This window comes from Anser cygnoides, chromosome 1 (assembly GCF_040182565.1).
Source record: "Anser cygnoides isolate HZ-2024a breed goose chromosome 1, Taihu_goose_T2T_genome, whole genome shotgun sequence".
Lineage (NCBI taxonomy): Eukaryota > Metazoa > Chordata > Aves > Anseriformes > Anatidae > Anser > Anser cygnoides.
The window spans coordinates 128,877,240-128,894,584 of NC_089873.1; the positions used below are offsets into that span (position 1 = coordinate 128,877,240).

At 36.1% G+C, this 17,345-nt stretch overlaps 1 protein-coding gene across 5 annotated transcripts in view; it reads left to right on the top strand.

Annotated features, from left to right (window-relative positions):
• The window catches only part of MAP3K15 (mitogen-activated protein kinase kinase kinase 15), an 87,254-nt gene that overhangs the window by 29,620 nt on the left and 40,289 nt on the right, over nt 1–17,345 (top strand). For 3 of the 5 annotated variants that reach the window (XR_010826150.1, XM_066981146.1, XM_066981156.1), the window contains exons 4-7: nt 4,665–4,736; nt 8,311–8,504; nt 11,109–11,277; nt 12,323–12,429. Coding sequence is in view for 4 of the 5 variants with exons in the window: in XM_066981146.1 (XP_066837247.1) it covers nt 4,665–4,736; nt 8,311–8,504; nt 11,109–11,277; nt 12,323–12,429 (542 nt within the window). In the remaining variant the exon portion in view is untranslated. The remainder of the gene's footprint in view (nt 1–4,664; nt 4,737–8,310; nt 8,505–11,108; nt 11,278–12,322; nt 12,430–17,345) is intronic. The other 2 variants (XM_013184008.3, XM_066981158.1) reach the window with 1 other exon arrangement.

Sequence of the window (17,345 nt, forward strand, 5' to 3'; positions counted from 1 at the left end):
AGTCTCTACTGCTGCCGCTTTCACTCACTTGTGCAGATGTGTACGAGTGTGTGTGATGCCTTATTAAGGCTGTCTTGTATATCAAACAGATTTGGCTATCGTGTACCCATCCTCTTCCTCACAAATTCACAGATTTTGCTGAGGAATGCAAAAGCTTATTTCCCCAATTAAAAATATTTTTATTCTTACTTTTAATACAAGTAAGTACACCTCAACCAAGATAAAGTTTGGTGGTTATTTTAGGCTTACTGTAATGTACCACAATATCCTACACAGTTGTGATGTGAAGTATCAAAAACACATATCAGAGGATTATTTTCATTAAACACTGTAAACTGGTATACTGAGGACTATTGAATTTGCAAAAATATTAAACTTAGATTTACTCCATTCTGTTTTCCCCACGTTCACCGTATACTTTAATTCTCTTCTGAAGAAAATAGAACAGGATTAAAATAATAAAATGTTCTTAGATTTTGCTAAACTAATTGTTTAAAGGAGACTGGAAGAGAGAATGCATTAGTTACAGCAGTTTATTTTGAGTTGCTGTTTATAGTTGGCCTCAGCACTGTATGTAGGCTAAAGATAGATCAGGTTGAGCACTTGAGTAAGTCCAGGTCATTTTCCCGTCTGTCGTGGTGATCTCTGATCTAGTTTCACTGTGCGGTGGGGATTGCATTTTCTGGTCCACAGCTCTGTGAAAAGAGGCCTCAGAACAACTGCACGTTTGCTTGTGAATAATGCTGCTGACCACCTTCTGGCCACAACTGGTGGGTAATCAAAATGTCACAAGTATTTGCTTTCCCCTCCAAAAGGGAGAATTGTGACAGAGCCACTTGGTGGTTGCTCCAGAGATGGAATAAAGGCAGAGGAAGGTGACAAGTTCAGCCTAGCGCCATCAGATTAGCAGCCTGCAATCTTTTCTTTTGGCTGATTCTCTCTCCCACAAAGGGAGTTATGAACTCCTTCACCTTCATGTAGAAGAGAAGAAACAATGAATTTGGTAACGTTTTCTGAAAAAAAAAAAACTCCGGGAAGAATCCTTAAACTAGGATCTTGATTTCTCCTCTAAAAAGAGTTTATTAAAGAAAAAAAAATTGAGTAAAACTCAGAGGAAAAAATAATAATACCTGACTTTAAATGCCAGGTATGAATTCTTAACCTTCATGTTATTTGTGGTTATTCATATTCTCTTTTATTAGATAGTGAATTATATTATAATATTCTCCCATATTACATTCGTTTATAATTTTTTTTTAAATCAGGTATTGTGATGAACTAATTAGCAAGCTAAATAATTAATAGGTTAAAACTTTATATTTTTCTAAGTTGGAATTGAGTTCAAATAGATAATTGCTTCTCACTCCTTCTAGATCCAGTGAGGTGTCATGACAGCCGTGCAGTTTGCGGCAGTCCCAGTACTGTGCCACTGCTTCATTGCTCGATTAAATATATTAATTATATTAAAATAACAATATAAAATAAATAATAATAATAATAAATAATAAAAAGAAAATAATATTAAATATATTACAACCATATAGACAATGTTTTGCTGGGAGGTCATTGTGAGTGAGGGTTGCAGTATTAGTCATATAGTTACCAAATCAGTGTGAGTTTGCTGTGTCCAATGAAGGAAAAAGTTATATAACCACTTCAGTTTAAATTGTCAGTGTTACATATTAACTATTAGTACACTGTACTAGGATTTTGTCTTTTCCATTCTCTTTTCCTGATTGAAGCAATCTTTGTATTGGTATGCCTTTGTTGTAGTGTGAAATAGTAGAAAGAGCTTAAATGCAGTCTTTGCTAGGGTGTGGAGACATGTTGGAAGGAGGATAGATACTTAATCTGCTAAGTCTTCCTCCAACCCAGAGGTAGCCACAGCATTCTCTGTGAAGAGAAGTCCTCTCTGCTTCTTATGAGCTCTGTGTCCACACATCTGTGTGTATAAGGGAAGGGACAACTGGGATTGCTACCAGATATTGCACCATTCTTCCAGCAGCATGAGTGGTACTTTCTGCACAGGGTACTCTAGTTAGGAGCTTTCTCTGAGGTTTCCTTGTCCTCACCTTTGCTATTTATCCTGCAAATCTCAAATCAAGTACAAAGGTGCAAAAAAAGATCGCAGCTTAGAATTGATGTGTAACCGTATTAAAGATAAGAGAAGATGAACGTGTAGTGTGCCTCTACAGGTGATTTTCTTTTGTGCATTACAAGTAAGCCTTGTTACTTGTAACAAGGAATCGATATTTCCTTGTAAAGAAACATTATGCAAATTTAGCAAGGAGGAGGAGGCAGGAAGCTGAACATAAAGCTAAAAACCATGTGTAGAAAAAAAGGTGAACAATTAATTTGGGTCTTGGCTTCAGCACAGCTGGTCTAACAATGAAAATTATAGAAAGACATGCTGTGGTGGTGTGAGTTTGAGAGATTTAATAGCTTAATGTCTGAGAAGTGTGAGAGTAGGAGAAGTGGGAATGTAGCTTCCTTCCATCATCCAGGAAAGAAATTTTCAGGCATAAGATAAGATGGGAAATGTGAGTCAGTGCTACTCGACTCCCACAAACAAGTAATTAAAATTCTGTATCAATAATTTATTGCGTACTTGAATACAAAAGGAAAGAATTATAGGCTATGGGAGTTCAGTTCCCAGAGACAGAGCTGCCCTGGTATGAAATTCAAGGTCAGTATTCTCTGTGCCCCATCAGTTAGGTTTCCTTCCACGGAGCTCCTCTGAGCTTTGAGGACAACCTTCTGATAATTTTACTTATTGCATATGCACAGCACCCTTGTTTCTGTCAAAATTATCTGTGATAAAATAAATTAAAAACATCCAGTCTGGCAGAACATTTTGTTTCCTGTATCATCATGGAAAAATCAAGGTTTGAGAGCATGGTGGATGCTACCGGACTGTAGGGTACAGGAAAACGCATTTCTCTCTGGAAAACAGGCTTGTATGTTGGAGTTTCTTTAAATGACAGATTATTACTGGTTTACGGAAAAAATAAAACTCCAAAGATTTTCATAAACATAATTGTTTAAAAAAAAAAACCTTCCCCCAAACCAACATAACACACAAAATCCCCGTGGAAGTTATTTTATTTAATGCAACATTTTGTTGATATCCTTGTTTTTTGTTTGGTTTTCTTCTCCTCGGTAGGGTTTTTTTTCTCTCCATCTACAAAATTTTACGGAACGGTGCATTAAGATGCTCAAGATGGAGTGGAGGAAAGAATGCACAAGAAGGTTTTTAAAAGCTGCTGGAGTAGGAGGCAAAATGTACAGTCCTTATCGCAGTAGTTCTAGCATTGATTGCACATAGTTTATGAAATACATACCTTGATCCATTTAGTTTCTTTGAATGTGACACTAAAAATGTAAGCTATATAAGCACTGAAAATAACAGAATTTCCCTCTTTGGAAAAATTATTAAAGCAAGTACAGAAAGAGAGAGAGTTAGTTTTTCTTTAGTTAATATTATGCCTGAAGAAATTTGAATAACCCTGTTAATTTCTTTTGAGGGAAATATTTAAAGGAAAGTAGGATGGCTATTAAACCAAAAGGTTTATTATTACTTAGGTCTGTGGACCTGAAGAAGTATTTTCAGAGATTAAAATGGATTTCATTTTGTCAAATCCTGAAGCAGCACTTATATAATAAGGAGAGAATGATGCTTTGGCCATGGAGGAGTCATTAGCAAAAATTCTCCTTGATCTAAAGGGAACAGGATTATAATTTATCCTTGCCAAAAGGAATTTCTATGTTGAAAAATCACTTTTTATTGTGATTGGCAGGAAGTCTCTTCAGAGCTTTGGTAGCTGTATAAATTAGACTCTCTACTTTTTCAAGTTAATGAATGTTTAAGAAAATTAAATAAAAAGATTTTGGCACTTGGACTCATTTTCTCCAATTTAGTAGCCCCAATGGATTGACTGAAGTATGATTTATATTATATGGATTTAGTAATCTGAAGAAGTTGTATCATAGAGCAGCTTTATATATTTTTTTTTATTTTCTGATTATTTTTACAGTATATAAAAGGTTATGTGACTGGTCATCTAAAGATATCTTTCTAAAAAAGCCTCTTTTTTAGCAGAAGTATTAAGAGTTTGAAAAGGACAGAGACTGAAAGATAGGAGTAGGAGCATCTTAAATGCAGACAATCGTTATTCCTTTTGGGTGGAAAACAGTAAAACGGCAAAGGGTAACCCAATAAATATTATTTCTAATGTTTCTATCATTAAATATGCCACTGTTACTATTGACATAATGAAAACTAAGGCTTTTAAAATATATTTATGAGTTTTTATGGAAATGTTACTGTCTCAAGGGATGCATATTTGTAGTGACTGGATTATAGTTAACTCAATAGGTAATGAATCTGCCACATTCTTGAAAGTAAGACTTTAAAGCATGTTAATGATGACACAGGGAGATGTAAAGACAAATAAAAGAGACAAAGAACTCTTACATTCTTGATGGCAACTTATTGCAATATTTTCTTGTTGTAAATATGGGCTTGCTATAAATACCTATATTCATTTTCTGTTGTTTCTTTCTTTAATAATTTTTCTATTCGTGTGTCGTGTATGTTGTTTTGATTCTCATGCTATTTTGTGGTGGTGTTTTCCTCTATGTTGTTTTATTTCAATTTGGAGTAGGTTGCCAACCACAAAGCTTTCCTTCGGGTTCAAGTACCTCCTGAATACCACAGTGGTAATCTGATAGGCAAAGTATGTATCACTTTCAATCTGATTTCTGTTGAATAAATATGCCATCTCATTACTGTGCTTCTAGGCATTTTTATATAAGGATGCTTTTTAAATTATGCTTGGCAGGTTCTTTCTTTCAAAATAAGTGTAATCTTGAAGTACTTGTTACTTGCAAGTTACACCTTGTGCTTGGAGTGTTTGGTTTATGATAACCTCTCCCATAGTATTTACACGAAAACACCACATATGTTCAACTTTTGAACAGGAAGTACTTTTATAAAGTTGATATTTTAGAGTCACCTGTATTACAAGATGGATACGAATGTGATGGCTTAGAAAACTAATGCACAAACCTTAATTCTTAAGACAACAGTGGATTCAACTCCCTGAATACTCAAAGGGTGTGACTTCTTTGAGTTGATGCAGTTCATTTTCTGTCATCCTATGTGCTTCTCTTCTAACTGCTTTGTGAGTTAGGATAAGCACTGCTAACACTCCTTGAGGAAGTGGCGAAAACTGAAGTGACATAAACTGGCATGGCTAGAGTGAAATAATTGTGCTATTAGCTGTGCAGGCATAATTCCCGTTCTGAAGATGTAGAGATCTAGTACAATATCTCTGGCACAAAGTGACAGTTTGACCAGAATAACTATAGCAGGACAATTGAAAAACAAAGAAACAACAACAACAAAAAGCACACAACTGTTTACATTATTAAGGTCAAATGTTCACTTTTAACAGCACTAGTGAAACGTTTAGAGGACTATTTTAAGACAAAAGGCACTCTATATTTGGCCTGTCATGCGTAGGTCCTAAAGTGGCCTTTGTAGGCCTAACTCCTTCAGTAAAGGCATATCTCTGTGCTTAATTCCTGTAGCCATTTTCATCTGAAAAACAGATCCTTTTCTCAACTTACCAGCAGTTACTCCTATTTTTTTTTTTATGTTCCTAAACATAAAACATAACATTTTTCTGGTGGATTAAAGTGTTGTGATCAAATACAAAAGTTTCACTGCTAGCACACTGGGCATATGTTATGTGCTGGAAGATTAGTTATTGAGAGTTATTGCTTTTTTTCAGTCTTTTTTATTTTTAAATTTTAAAAAAATCTTGAGATAATAAAAACAGCTAATAATCCAGAAATAAACCCACTCAGCATACAGTCTTTATAAATTACAAAAATCATATAATTATATTAATTATGTAATTCTATGTATAGAATAGTTCTATTCTATATTTTATGTAATTCTATACCTATGAATTATAAGCCATAATTCATAAATAATACATATTTGCAGCTGGAATGGCTATAATTGTTCCTTAATACAAACCTGTGCCACTTATTTGCTATCTTAAAAAGCAGTAGTTGGTGTGTGACACGACAGTAATTTTCACAGCTTTTGGTATCAGAGAGCAGCATCCAGAGCAGATGATCTGAAGAAGTAAGGATGATATTTACAGCCAGCTCTAGCCCTTGATAGTTTAAGAAAAGTAGATGAACAGAACTGTTTTTTTTTTTTTTTTTTTACATAATGAAGATAAGGAGGACTATTTTTAGAAAGTTCAGTTCTTCCCTCTATATGAAGAGACTTTAGAATTTATTCCATATAAATACTGGACAGAAGAAGCTAAAAAATTGGAGATTGGTGTCTATCAGGCCATATAATGTTTGGTTTTCTTGGTGCTATACTGAATGGCATCTCTGTCAGGGGACAGAATATCTTTTCCTTCATGTGCAGCACAAAAATCATACCTTGTCACCTGATGAACTGGGTATGGACTGCCCTTCCCAAACATGGCAAACTAATTTTTGGAGGTACAGCTGTGCCGGCTGCTCTTCAGACAAGGTCATGTGCCAAAATATGTGCAGGCTTCCTGACTTCTGCACACACAAATGTGTTTTTAATTGAACAGATTTCATACCCAAAACGAGGCAAAAACCTTGGTCAAACAGATGAGATGCTGGCCAAACATGACAAATATGGTGTTTCATACATACAATTAATATTTTCTGAAAATCGTTTTTCTTTTTCAGGATATAACTGCAGCTCTCTTTACATCACAAGATCCATCATACTTTCTTTTTTTTTTTTCTTTCTGTTTTTCCCCATTGCAGGAAGATCTAATTCATTATTACAGGCTTAAAAACATAATTTGTAGACAAGCAGCTTTTGTATGGTGCTGAACTTAGTGTTTATTTGAATAAACCTCAGGCTAAATTGTTTTAACATACTGGTTGCTTGGGTTGCAAGTTTCCCAACTTTTTTAGTATGAAGTAAAGATAACATTGCAACAGATAATGATATTGTTGCAACAGAGATACTGTACCACAAGGTTAGTGGAGAAGCCTTGTACCTCCATCTTTATCTGTTAGAAATCACTTAAAATTCAAAATCCTTACAGACTCAGATCAGTAACAGGATGTCCCTGATGCAGGTTTTTTCCTGTCTGTATTTGCAGTAAGTGCACGCCTTTATTTGTTATTGTTTCCTGTGAACAGCTTATTTCTCTTATCCAGTGTATTAATGCATATAAAAACACGCCATCCTCATATCTGTTCTTTCAGGCATCTCAGCGTTCTCCCACTGTTCACAGTAACTTTAAATGGCTGCTGCTTTACTGCAGGTTTAGATGACATGAAAAATAAAAAGTATGATGTTGCAGGAGGCATTTAATGCCTTCGTATCCCCAAGGTGACAGCAGAAGGATATTCACTGGTAGCTGATTTCATTAGCTGTATCACACTGACTTCAAGGTTCACACTTAGTTACTCTGAATGCATTGTTTGGCTGACTTTTTACTTTTCTATTAAACAGCAGAGAATTGTTTTAGCTCAAAATAGGATACTGGTGCTTAGAGTAGTTGTGAAATACTTCTTAGTTGTCTTTTTTGGGTCTTGCTCAGGAGTTGAAAAATCTGAATGTATTGTATTTGAGGTCTGAAGGACATTTCCCCATTTTCTCTCGCATTTCAGCACCTTGATCATATTTATGCTATTTGTAGCCTCTTAAGGTTTTTTTTTTTCCTTGAGAATTTTGTGTTAAAAGTCTTAGATATGTTATGAGACATTTCATGATGGGTTTATTTTTGTTGTTGTTGTTTTTGTTATTATTATTTGGTGTTAATGCCAGCTTGAAGCAGATGTTTTGTAAGCTTTTCTGGATTAAGCATCTCCATAAAGTCCTTAAAATGCCTGTGTCTCTGGATTTCTCTTGTGGTTTATGGTGAGCTCTGCATCATATCCTTCCTAGCACAGAGTAAGCCTAGAGGATGCACATACATCTTCCCTGACCTGAAAAATGTGGGACCAGAAGGTTAGCTTGTCCTGCCAGGCCCTCTTGGGGTCCATGCATCACATCAAAAAATTGAACAGCTTTATTATATTGTTCAGATCCAGACCCTTTTTCATTACTCCTGTTAATATTTGTAACTCTTTCACAGAAAATTCCTTTAATTTAATGCTTGCAAATCCTGTGTTAAACAGCGCACCATGCCTAATCTAGCTGTTTTTTTCTGACAGTAAAAGAATTCTTTATATACAGAAACATATTTCCACTTTCCTTTGTTTTCTAAACTAGATTTGTTTTTCTTTTAGGCTTCCAGTGGCAATTACTATTTTATTCCGTACATTGTCACACCATGTGCTGACTACTTTTGCTGTGAAAGTGATGCCCAGCGAAGAGCTTCTGAGTATATGCAACCCAGCTGGGACAATATCCTCGGGCCGCTTTGTGTCCCGCTGGTGGACAGGTTTATCAGCCTTCTCAAGGATGTTCATGTTACATCATGGTAATTTTGTAACACATAAACTTCCAGAACCTTTGATATTCTCTTTTTAATGTAATGGAGAGATGCAGAATCTCTAGTAGCATTGATTTTTTGCTGCAGTTAATACAGTGTTAAAGAGGCTTCTAACTTTACTGCTTTCTGTATCAATGTCCTGCAGCTGTTGCAGTTAACTAGCCGTGTTACGTTAGAAAGTGATTTATGGTTACTTCCTGAAATATCAGTAAGCAAGGTCAGTCCACAGGTAAGGCAAAGTGTTTCAATATGAATTGCAGGGCATGAGGTTGTAACAGAAGATAAGATCACAGCCTCTTCATAGAACTCAAAGCCAAAGACCATTTTTTTCCTGTCACCAAATAAGTATATATGTAAGGCAGCAATAAAATGTAACCCTTCTATGTTTTGTTGTTTGTTTTAATATTAGCCTTCTGATATCACATAATAAATGAGATACTGTTAAGCCACTTATACAAGGGATTGTTGGAGTTCTGAGTACTGGGGCTGGAGATGAAAGTGTCTCTCTCTGAATTGCTTTCCATGTACTCTGCAGTCTGTTTTTGTTTATTTTTCTGGAAAAAAATGGGAGAGACTGAGCTTCTTGGTTGTCTTTTCCCCAGTGTCTGAAGCATAAGGTAGCATTGAGGGCCATCAGATTTCTTTCTCTTTCCCCATTGCCTTCCTTTGTGCTTTGTGCTCTCCCAGTCCCACTGTTAGGATCTATAGATGTCCCAGCCCACATTCACCTTGCCCTTCTACCTCCATCCACACCAGTTTATGCTGTTCTCTGTGAATGGGATATTGCTGGCCTGAGGAAACACAGGTTCCCTCCTTCTCCAATGCAGTGCTAGAGGGAAGGCTACAGGGAGGCAACACAGGCCCACTTTGAGAAGACGGACAAGAGGAGAAGCAGAAACTCACTAAAGCTGGTCAGCTGTGCTAGGCGATGCAGGTGTCAGGAAATTTGTAGCACAACCAGCTTAGTAGTTGGTCCTGGTAACAATTAATTTTGGTACCATTTAGCATTTGTGTCATTATGAAATGGTGCTCTGGGAAAGAGCTATCCAAAGCTACCTGTATATTTTGTGTCTGCCATTTACAACCAAGGCTGTGAGTGATTTCTCTTTGATAATTGTGTTGAAAGCCCTGCAGTAAAGCCATTTTTTTCTCTTCCATTTTCAGGCTAAAGTGCCTGAAAAGGCTTTTGTACTGGTGCAGAATTAGACGCTATTGTGGTAGAGCTCTATGAAGAAGAAGAAGTAGCTAGATGACCCTACATTTCTTCTAAAAACCTATTCAAATTTATTCAAGCTATGTGTTAAATCTTCCTTAAGAGTGAGACTTCCATTCCTAAGTCATTTGGATACTTTTGAAAAACATAATTTCAAAAAACATCATCTCCTTTTGGTTTGGTTAACAAAAGGACTAATTATCATTAGCCTGGGAGAAGGCAGTACTGGATAGAAACTTGACATTGGTAATATGTGGTAAATTAGGCCTAACCTGTACTTGACAGTAGAACAACTATTAAAAGCTTTCCAGTAGTACCTACTGTGACCTTGCTGTCTTGCATTATAAAAATCATATGCATTCAATGGAAGACATAATGTTTTGGAGCACTTACTTTTCTTTGCTGTGTGTAGGGCGTAGTGTTTAGCAAAGTTGAATACTAGTGATACTCATTTGTAAACAAAAGAGGCACTGTGTGCACTTGAGGATGTCAGGCACCATCTGCTGACTTCCCAGATATTGACTCCATAATCTGCTCCAGATAATGTTAGCTCTAAGTAGCCTGTCAAGGTAGTTTATAACTGCCATATTGATAATATAGATATAAATTTGTATTCTATAAAATATCTGGTGTTGCACTGTGCACTGATATTAGTATAAATAAAGTGTAAAACACCTACTGGGGGATTTAATGTTGTTATGTGTTATATTAATACACATTATGCGTTATATTCATCAAACAGACTACAATGAAATAAGCTTTTGGTAGGTTGTTTTTGTTTTGGTTTCTTTGTCTGAAATTTTCTTTCCTCCTTTGGTTATAAAACCCCATATCTCCTCTTTATATCACAGTAGTCTTTTCTCTCTGTGTCACTTTATTATTCCAATTGCTGCCTTCTTAAGGATAGAGATACAAAGTGCCACGTTTATCATGGTCAGTAATGGGCCAAAATATGCCGCAGTTTTACTGTGGTAATAAAATTATCTCAAAATCCTGGTATTGATATATATATATAGCCCCACAGGCTGAGGTGAAGCAAGGTAGAACATGTGTAATGATTTAATGAAAAATATAAACTTAGATGAAACATTTAATGTAGACTTCATTCTGAGGAAACGGTACTTTTAATTAGAAATTATAGCTTTTATTATAAATTCAACCAGGTTTCATGGTTTCCCTCCCCTGCTCAGGGAGGTGGTAGAGTCCCCATCCTTGGAGCCATTGGACATGGCACTAAGGGACATGGTTTAGTGATGGAACTTAGTAGGTCAGGTTGGTGGTTGGCTTTGACAATCTTAAAAGTCTTTTCCAACTTAAATGATTCTATGATTCATAAGAAATAACAGTCTTCTTCCCAAATATCTCTTTTACTTCTTTAGTGCCTATTATAAAGAAACACTGCTAAATGATATTAGAAAAGCTAGAGAGAAGTATCAAGGAGATGAACTTGCTAAGGAGCTGGCCAGAATTAAACTTCGAATGGATAATACTGAAGTGCTGACTTCTGATATTGTCATAAACCTGCTTCTTTCTTACCGAGATATACAGGTATGTTTCTAAAGACTAAGAAAGATGATTTTACCATGGGATTTTGGGTATTTGTTGCACACTTCATCATTTGTTAAACAGTGATTCAAAGCTGACACTGCATTTCTGCATTAACAGTTTGACTTGACTATTAGGCTATTTGCGGGGCCTTAGACTCTTATTTGTTTTACCTATGAACAAGAGGCACTGATTAGATGACTTCTGGAGGTCTCCTCCTTTGTTTTCTGTCATTTTTAATCTCCTTTAAAAAAAAAAAAGGCAAGATGTTTGCTTTTCTGTTCCCTCCCCTTCTTCCTCTGCCCCAAGGTCAAATAATTTCAGAAACCAAGAAAAGACATTTGTCTTGACCACTGTTTTGGCCAGAGGTGCCCAAGTTGAGAACTATCATTCAAAGAAATCTTAATTTCTTTTTAAAATGTAACTGCACCTTTTCTTGATTTTGTTTTTAAATAAATTCTACTTTTGCTAAAACACAGCTAATCTGTGTATTGATATCACTTTTAAAACATACTTCAAACCATTCAACAGCAATGTTTTCTATCAGAAGCTAAGTTGGTTATTTGGTAAGTATAAATAAGTCATGAGAGCTGTGGGTGACCATATTGCCCTTTGTTACCTAACTTTCCTTTCTGAGATGTGTATTTTCATGCAGCCTTTTACCCAACTTCATTTCGATCATCTCTGGTGAGCGTTTTCTTTCTTTTGAAAGGTCCCTTTGAGAAATGTATTCATCTTCAAATACATAATGAACAAACAGATAAAGTAGTGTGAGGCCATCTATGATCTCAGTAAACCGGCCTCTTCAGCAATGTTTATGTGACAATGAATGAAAGAAAAGGCGTGGGCTGACGTGGATAGAAAAGTCCCTGTTTTATTTTTTAAAAGTTTTGTAGCTGTCACTGACTTTTTTAGGAACAGTCCACCTGAGATACTCTCTAGTCACGATGCATTAGTTTAGTGATGTTTTCCTCTGATGGCGGTATTCTTCAGCTTCTTTTTTTCTTTCATTTTTATTTATTTATTTATTTATTTGAATTCCTGCTAGGACTATGATGCTATGGTGAAGCTGGTAGAAACACTTGAAATGCTTCCTACCTGTGATCTGGCTGATCAACACAACATTAAATTTCATTACGCTTTTGCATTGAATCGGTAAGGATAATTTTTTGAGGATGTTTCATTATATTGCTGTTGTTCCACATGAGTTTATATTTCAACGTATAGTTCAGACAATAAGATCTGTTCCAAAGGCCACCAGAGTAATAGCGAAAGACTCCACTGATACCAGCGGGTTCTTGGCCAGGCTGAGATTGTTTATTCTGAGTCACTGCTTATTCTGAACATCTTGAAAAGTTTAGCATAATAGACTTATTGGTGAGTTATCGAAGTCATAGTTAGCAAGTACTGCTTGGTCTGTGAATACATGTTCATGATGCAGCTTCCTTGAAAGACTGAAATGCAATCTGGACCTACAGGCTCTCTACTGATTTAGCTCTCCTAGATTACGAAGCACAACAATATATTATTGAACTCTTCTAGATAGCTACAGATTTTTGTAGTGGCTATGTATAATATTTGCTTTATTTCTAAAGAATTCATATGATGATTGTATCAGAAAGTAGATGTTGTACAAACGAGATTAGATGTAATAATGAAAGTAACTGCTTAGATGCAATTTGCATGTTGTTAAAAGTTGTGACCTGCAATCAAACTTAAAGGAGAGAGAAAAAAAAAAAAAGGCAACATCAGGATGGGATTAAGACACCAAAAGGATTATAAGAATTTAGTTACAGATCTAGAAAAACAGTTGTTGATGGGGAATCCCCACCAGACTTTTTTTTTCTTGTGGCATTTTTTTTGGAAGTTGTAATAAGTCTGGTACCATTTGCCAGTTTCATCAAACTAAGGAGTAAATACAGAAACATTGCTCAGAAAAATACCGGATATTGCTTCTTCATTTCCATGCCAAGAAACAGTCTTCATACAGCATTTTATATAATGTGTTCACTACAAAAAGAACTTCATTCGCATGCAACTATATGCAAGGTCATACAAATGAACAAAGAACGCAGTACATGCCAGTTGAAAAGTTCATAGAAGGAAGTGATTTTTGAAAAGGATCTGGTGGTTTGTTAACAGGCTGAGTGATCATCTGAATGTGATGCACTAGCAAGTAGTCTTAAGTGATCTTTGAAGAATGCAGTAGTAATACAGAGCATTTAGAGCATACAGCATAGGTGGGACTGATGCTGTGCATAATTCTAATGTCTGTGCTTTTATGACAACTAGCTATAGAGATTTCTTTGAAGGCTGGAGTAAAACCTACTTAAAATGCTTTTGTATATAAAAAAGAAAAAGAAAACAGTTCTGAAATGTGAATTGATTACAATTGGAAGTATGTCTGTGATATAAAATTCATCAGATACCTGACAATGCCCAAATTTCTCAAAGAAAAGGATAACTTGACCGATGTTTGGAACCCTAACCCAAACTTGAATGATGACAAAGCCTTTTGAATAAGGAGGAGGACAAATTATTAATATTTAGTTCTTGACATCAAATATATAATTCTTACATATAACTCAAGATACATAGTTGTGTTTTTTTGTTTGTGTGTTTTTGTTTGTTTGTTTTTGATTTTGTGGTGTTGTTTGTTTTAAGACTGGAAACAAACACTGGTTGTCTTGATTCTCCTCCACTCCTGATATCATGTACTATTAAATCTTAGCTGATTAACCTTTTACTGAGTCTGTTAACTTCTTTTCCTGAAGTATATCTTTCAGAAAATTTAGATCTGAATACACGAAGATGGAATTTTGCAGTTTGCTCTGGTATTTATCACATCTAATGAAAGATATGAAAGATACTTTTCTCATTTGGCTGCCTAAAAATAAGAGAAAATGGACTTTTGGTATAAAATTTTTACGTACAACACAAGACAGTATTTTAAAGTAGGAACCAGTGTTTTGCTGCTTCTTATGATGATATATACTTTAAACCTTGTTGTAGTTTGCTTCCTGGCTGTACAGTTATCATTTTATGGTATGATTTTCCACCTTTTTCCCTCCAACCCCTAAAAACTGCAGGCTTGATCTCTGAAAGCTTCTGAAATTCAAGTTTCCTTAAGATATCACGCTGCTTTCTTGATAAGTGGTTTCAACAAAAAGGACTTGGCCCTAATTTTTTATTTTTTTTTGAAGAAAGTTTTTCCAACTTTCCATTATTTTGGGAATTTGACTCAAGATGTTAGGGTCAGGATCATGCCTTGTCCTTAGGAAAATACCCTGATTTGATCAGACTACAGTTTTTAAAACTTCATCATTTACATGTGCATATTAAAACTGGTACATTTCCTTGCCCTCTTTGTCTTCAAATTCTTTGTATTAAATTCTTTACATTAAATCTTCTGTGTTGTTTCAGCATTGCCAACAGAGCCCTTGTTTAAGACAAGACAAAATGGATTTGCTTACACACCTGCTTTTTCCATTGGCAGATTTCATTAAATTCATCATTAGCCTGAACCAGCATGACTCCACTTCTGTTATGGGAACAATTTAAACATTGCTACAGAACTTTTTTTTTCAGAAATGAATGACCAATTTTCCGCTAGTAAGATTGCAGAATTTCCCTTCTACGGAAGTTTTTGCCTTCTTGGAACAAAGTGCGGGACCAAAGTCCAGAGTTTAGGACTTGAACATTTTCAGAACAAGTCCACTTGAGTTAAAAAAAGTCCCCCAGGGTATTGCTTTTAGCATCTTCTTTGGGATCTTTGAACCACTTATTTTTTTAAGAATAATTTTGATGAAGTTTTGTTAGAATCCGTTTATAAAAATACAGAACAATGTTTTCCTTTAAGATTCTATTAATGTTAGTGTACAGAGCAGTCTAGATGTTGCTTAGTATTGCTAATTGAGCGCACCAGAGACAAAATACATCAAAAGCAAAACAATTAGTAGTTGCAAGAATATCAAAGCCTGCTGAAGTTAATGTTTGCTTAATTTTATTATGAAAGTGTGCCGGAACTGTGAGCATAAACAACAGAGAAAGTTGTTCATTTATTTCCTCTTGGCATCCGTAACTGAGTTCTGTTGGCAACTAATTGCACTCGGTGTTTTCAAGACAGTGCTGTTCAAGCGCTGCACAGAGCTAGCGATGTGGCAGGCAAGTGGTAAGGGATCACTTCTGAGGGCCGTGGGCCGTTGCTGGTACATTCAGCGGACACAAGCTCAACCTGAACCACAGCTGTGTGCAGTTCTGGATCCAAGTTAACAAGCCGTGTTAAGGGAAGAGACAGGGTGTATGACTTCAGGCTGGGCACCGTTCCAGCCTAGCTGCATGTCTTCTGGTTCAGAGACAGCCTGGGTCGGACCCGGCTTGGATCGTGAGCGAAGCAAGCCTGGGCCTGCCTGCAGAGTACTCTGCAGGACAGTACAGCACTTAGTATTATTGTATGTTATAGAGAAGCAGACATCTGCATGTACGTTTCTGGTACCCTGATTCACACAGCATGTTATTAAGCAAAGCCTCTCTTCCAGATCAATACCTTCTTCCCAGATTTCCGTCTTGGAGCATTGAGAGCACCTTAAATTTGTCATCTCTAATGTCTAATAATAACCTTGAGGCTAGTAATGGACATTTGCAATGATGGGATTGTGCATGTTTCCAAGCTTTTTTCCAGGTCACCCTCCTGACTGCTTGTTTAGAAGCTCTAGAGAGCAAAAAGTCATTCCTCTAAAGTTTTCTAAGCTAATTAATTTTGACTCCACACAGAAGTAGAGAGTGCTCTCTTTAATGCAGATGTGGGTTGGTGTAAAAACATTGTTCTCTTTGCCTCCCAACTAAGATTTAGTTCTGACTATATCTTACCTTAGGCATAGGATGGGACACATCTTCAAGTTTACGTTCAGCCCAAACGTGCAACATGAATGTTTTCAATATTTGTATTCACACCTTTGGGATGAAGTAAGATGCTGTGTCACTGAGGGCTGGCTGTGGCTGTTTCAGAGGTAGATGGCTCTTTGCTTCAGTCCATGAGTGTACCTTGCCTGGGAGGCAAACATAATGTAAGGAGTAGGTGAGGTGTGTGAGCTGCTGTGAAAGGATGTTCTCATATTCCAAGATCCTTGAAAGCTAAGAAATTTCTGAATTGTTTCCATTTTAATTTCTCTGTTTTAAATATGTCTAGTTGAAGGCTGTCTGATTTTTTCCATTTAGAGCTTTGCCTGGTGCGTGTAGCTGGAGGTCAGCTGGTCAGTATTTCAATATTTTGTGATGTTCTGCTTATCAAAGATGTGCCTGTACAGTATGATAAATGCATTTTTATTATACATCACAGTTCTCCACCCCACACATGAAATATCATTAAGTTCCTTGTGGGTCCTTTCATTCTTGTTGTTGCAATAGCTGAGTTATTCATCACCACATCATGGAGAAATAGAACAGTAGTGTTACTTCACAGATGTGTAAGTAACACAAAAATGCATGAAGTTCTCTAAGTAAACATTCTCAGCTTGGAGGTGTCTACAAGGAGCTTTTTCTTTTAAAGAAAAAAGCATGATGGAAGCTTTCACCCTCATTTTGATGTTTTAGAAAATCTGAATGGATGAATGTTTCCAGATACTCTTGCAATAAGTAATTTGCCTGGAAATCTAATGCAATAACTATCTTAATTCATGAAAAGAAGGTAGGAGTACCACCTGCATGTATGGCATGATGTTAAAACTGGTTCTCCAATATTATGGCTGTTTTCTGCTCCCTTTCCTCCCCCGCTTCCCCCCCCTCCCCCTTTTTAACAAGCATCTTCTCAAGGGAAATGAGCATGTAAAGTAATTTGATTTACTTTCTTATGTTGCATGCATATATTTATGCCTTTTGTATTTCAATGTTTTAAAGTATCATGTGAATTCGTTATAAGCAACAGTTACATTTTTGCTTGAGGTTTTTTTTTTTGGGGGGGTGCAAATGATGAAAAAAGATTTTAAAGGTATTTTTATTGCTATTCTAATTATTTTTGAAAAGCCTACTATTGTTTTCCACCATTCTTTCATAGAAAGCAAGTAAATGTGACA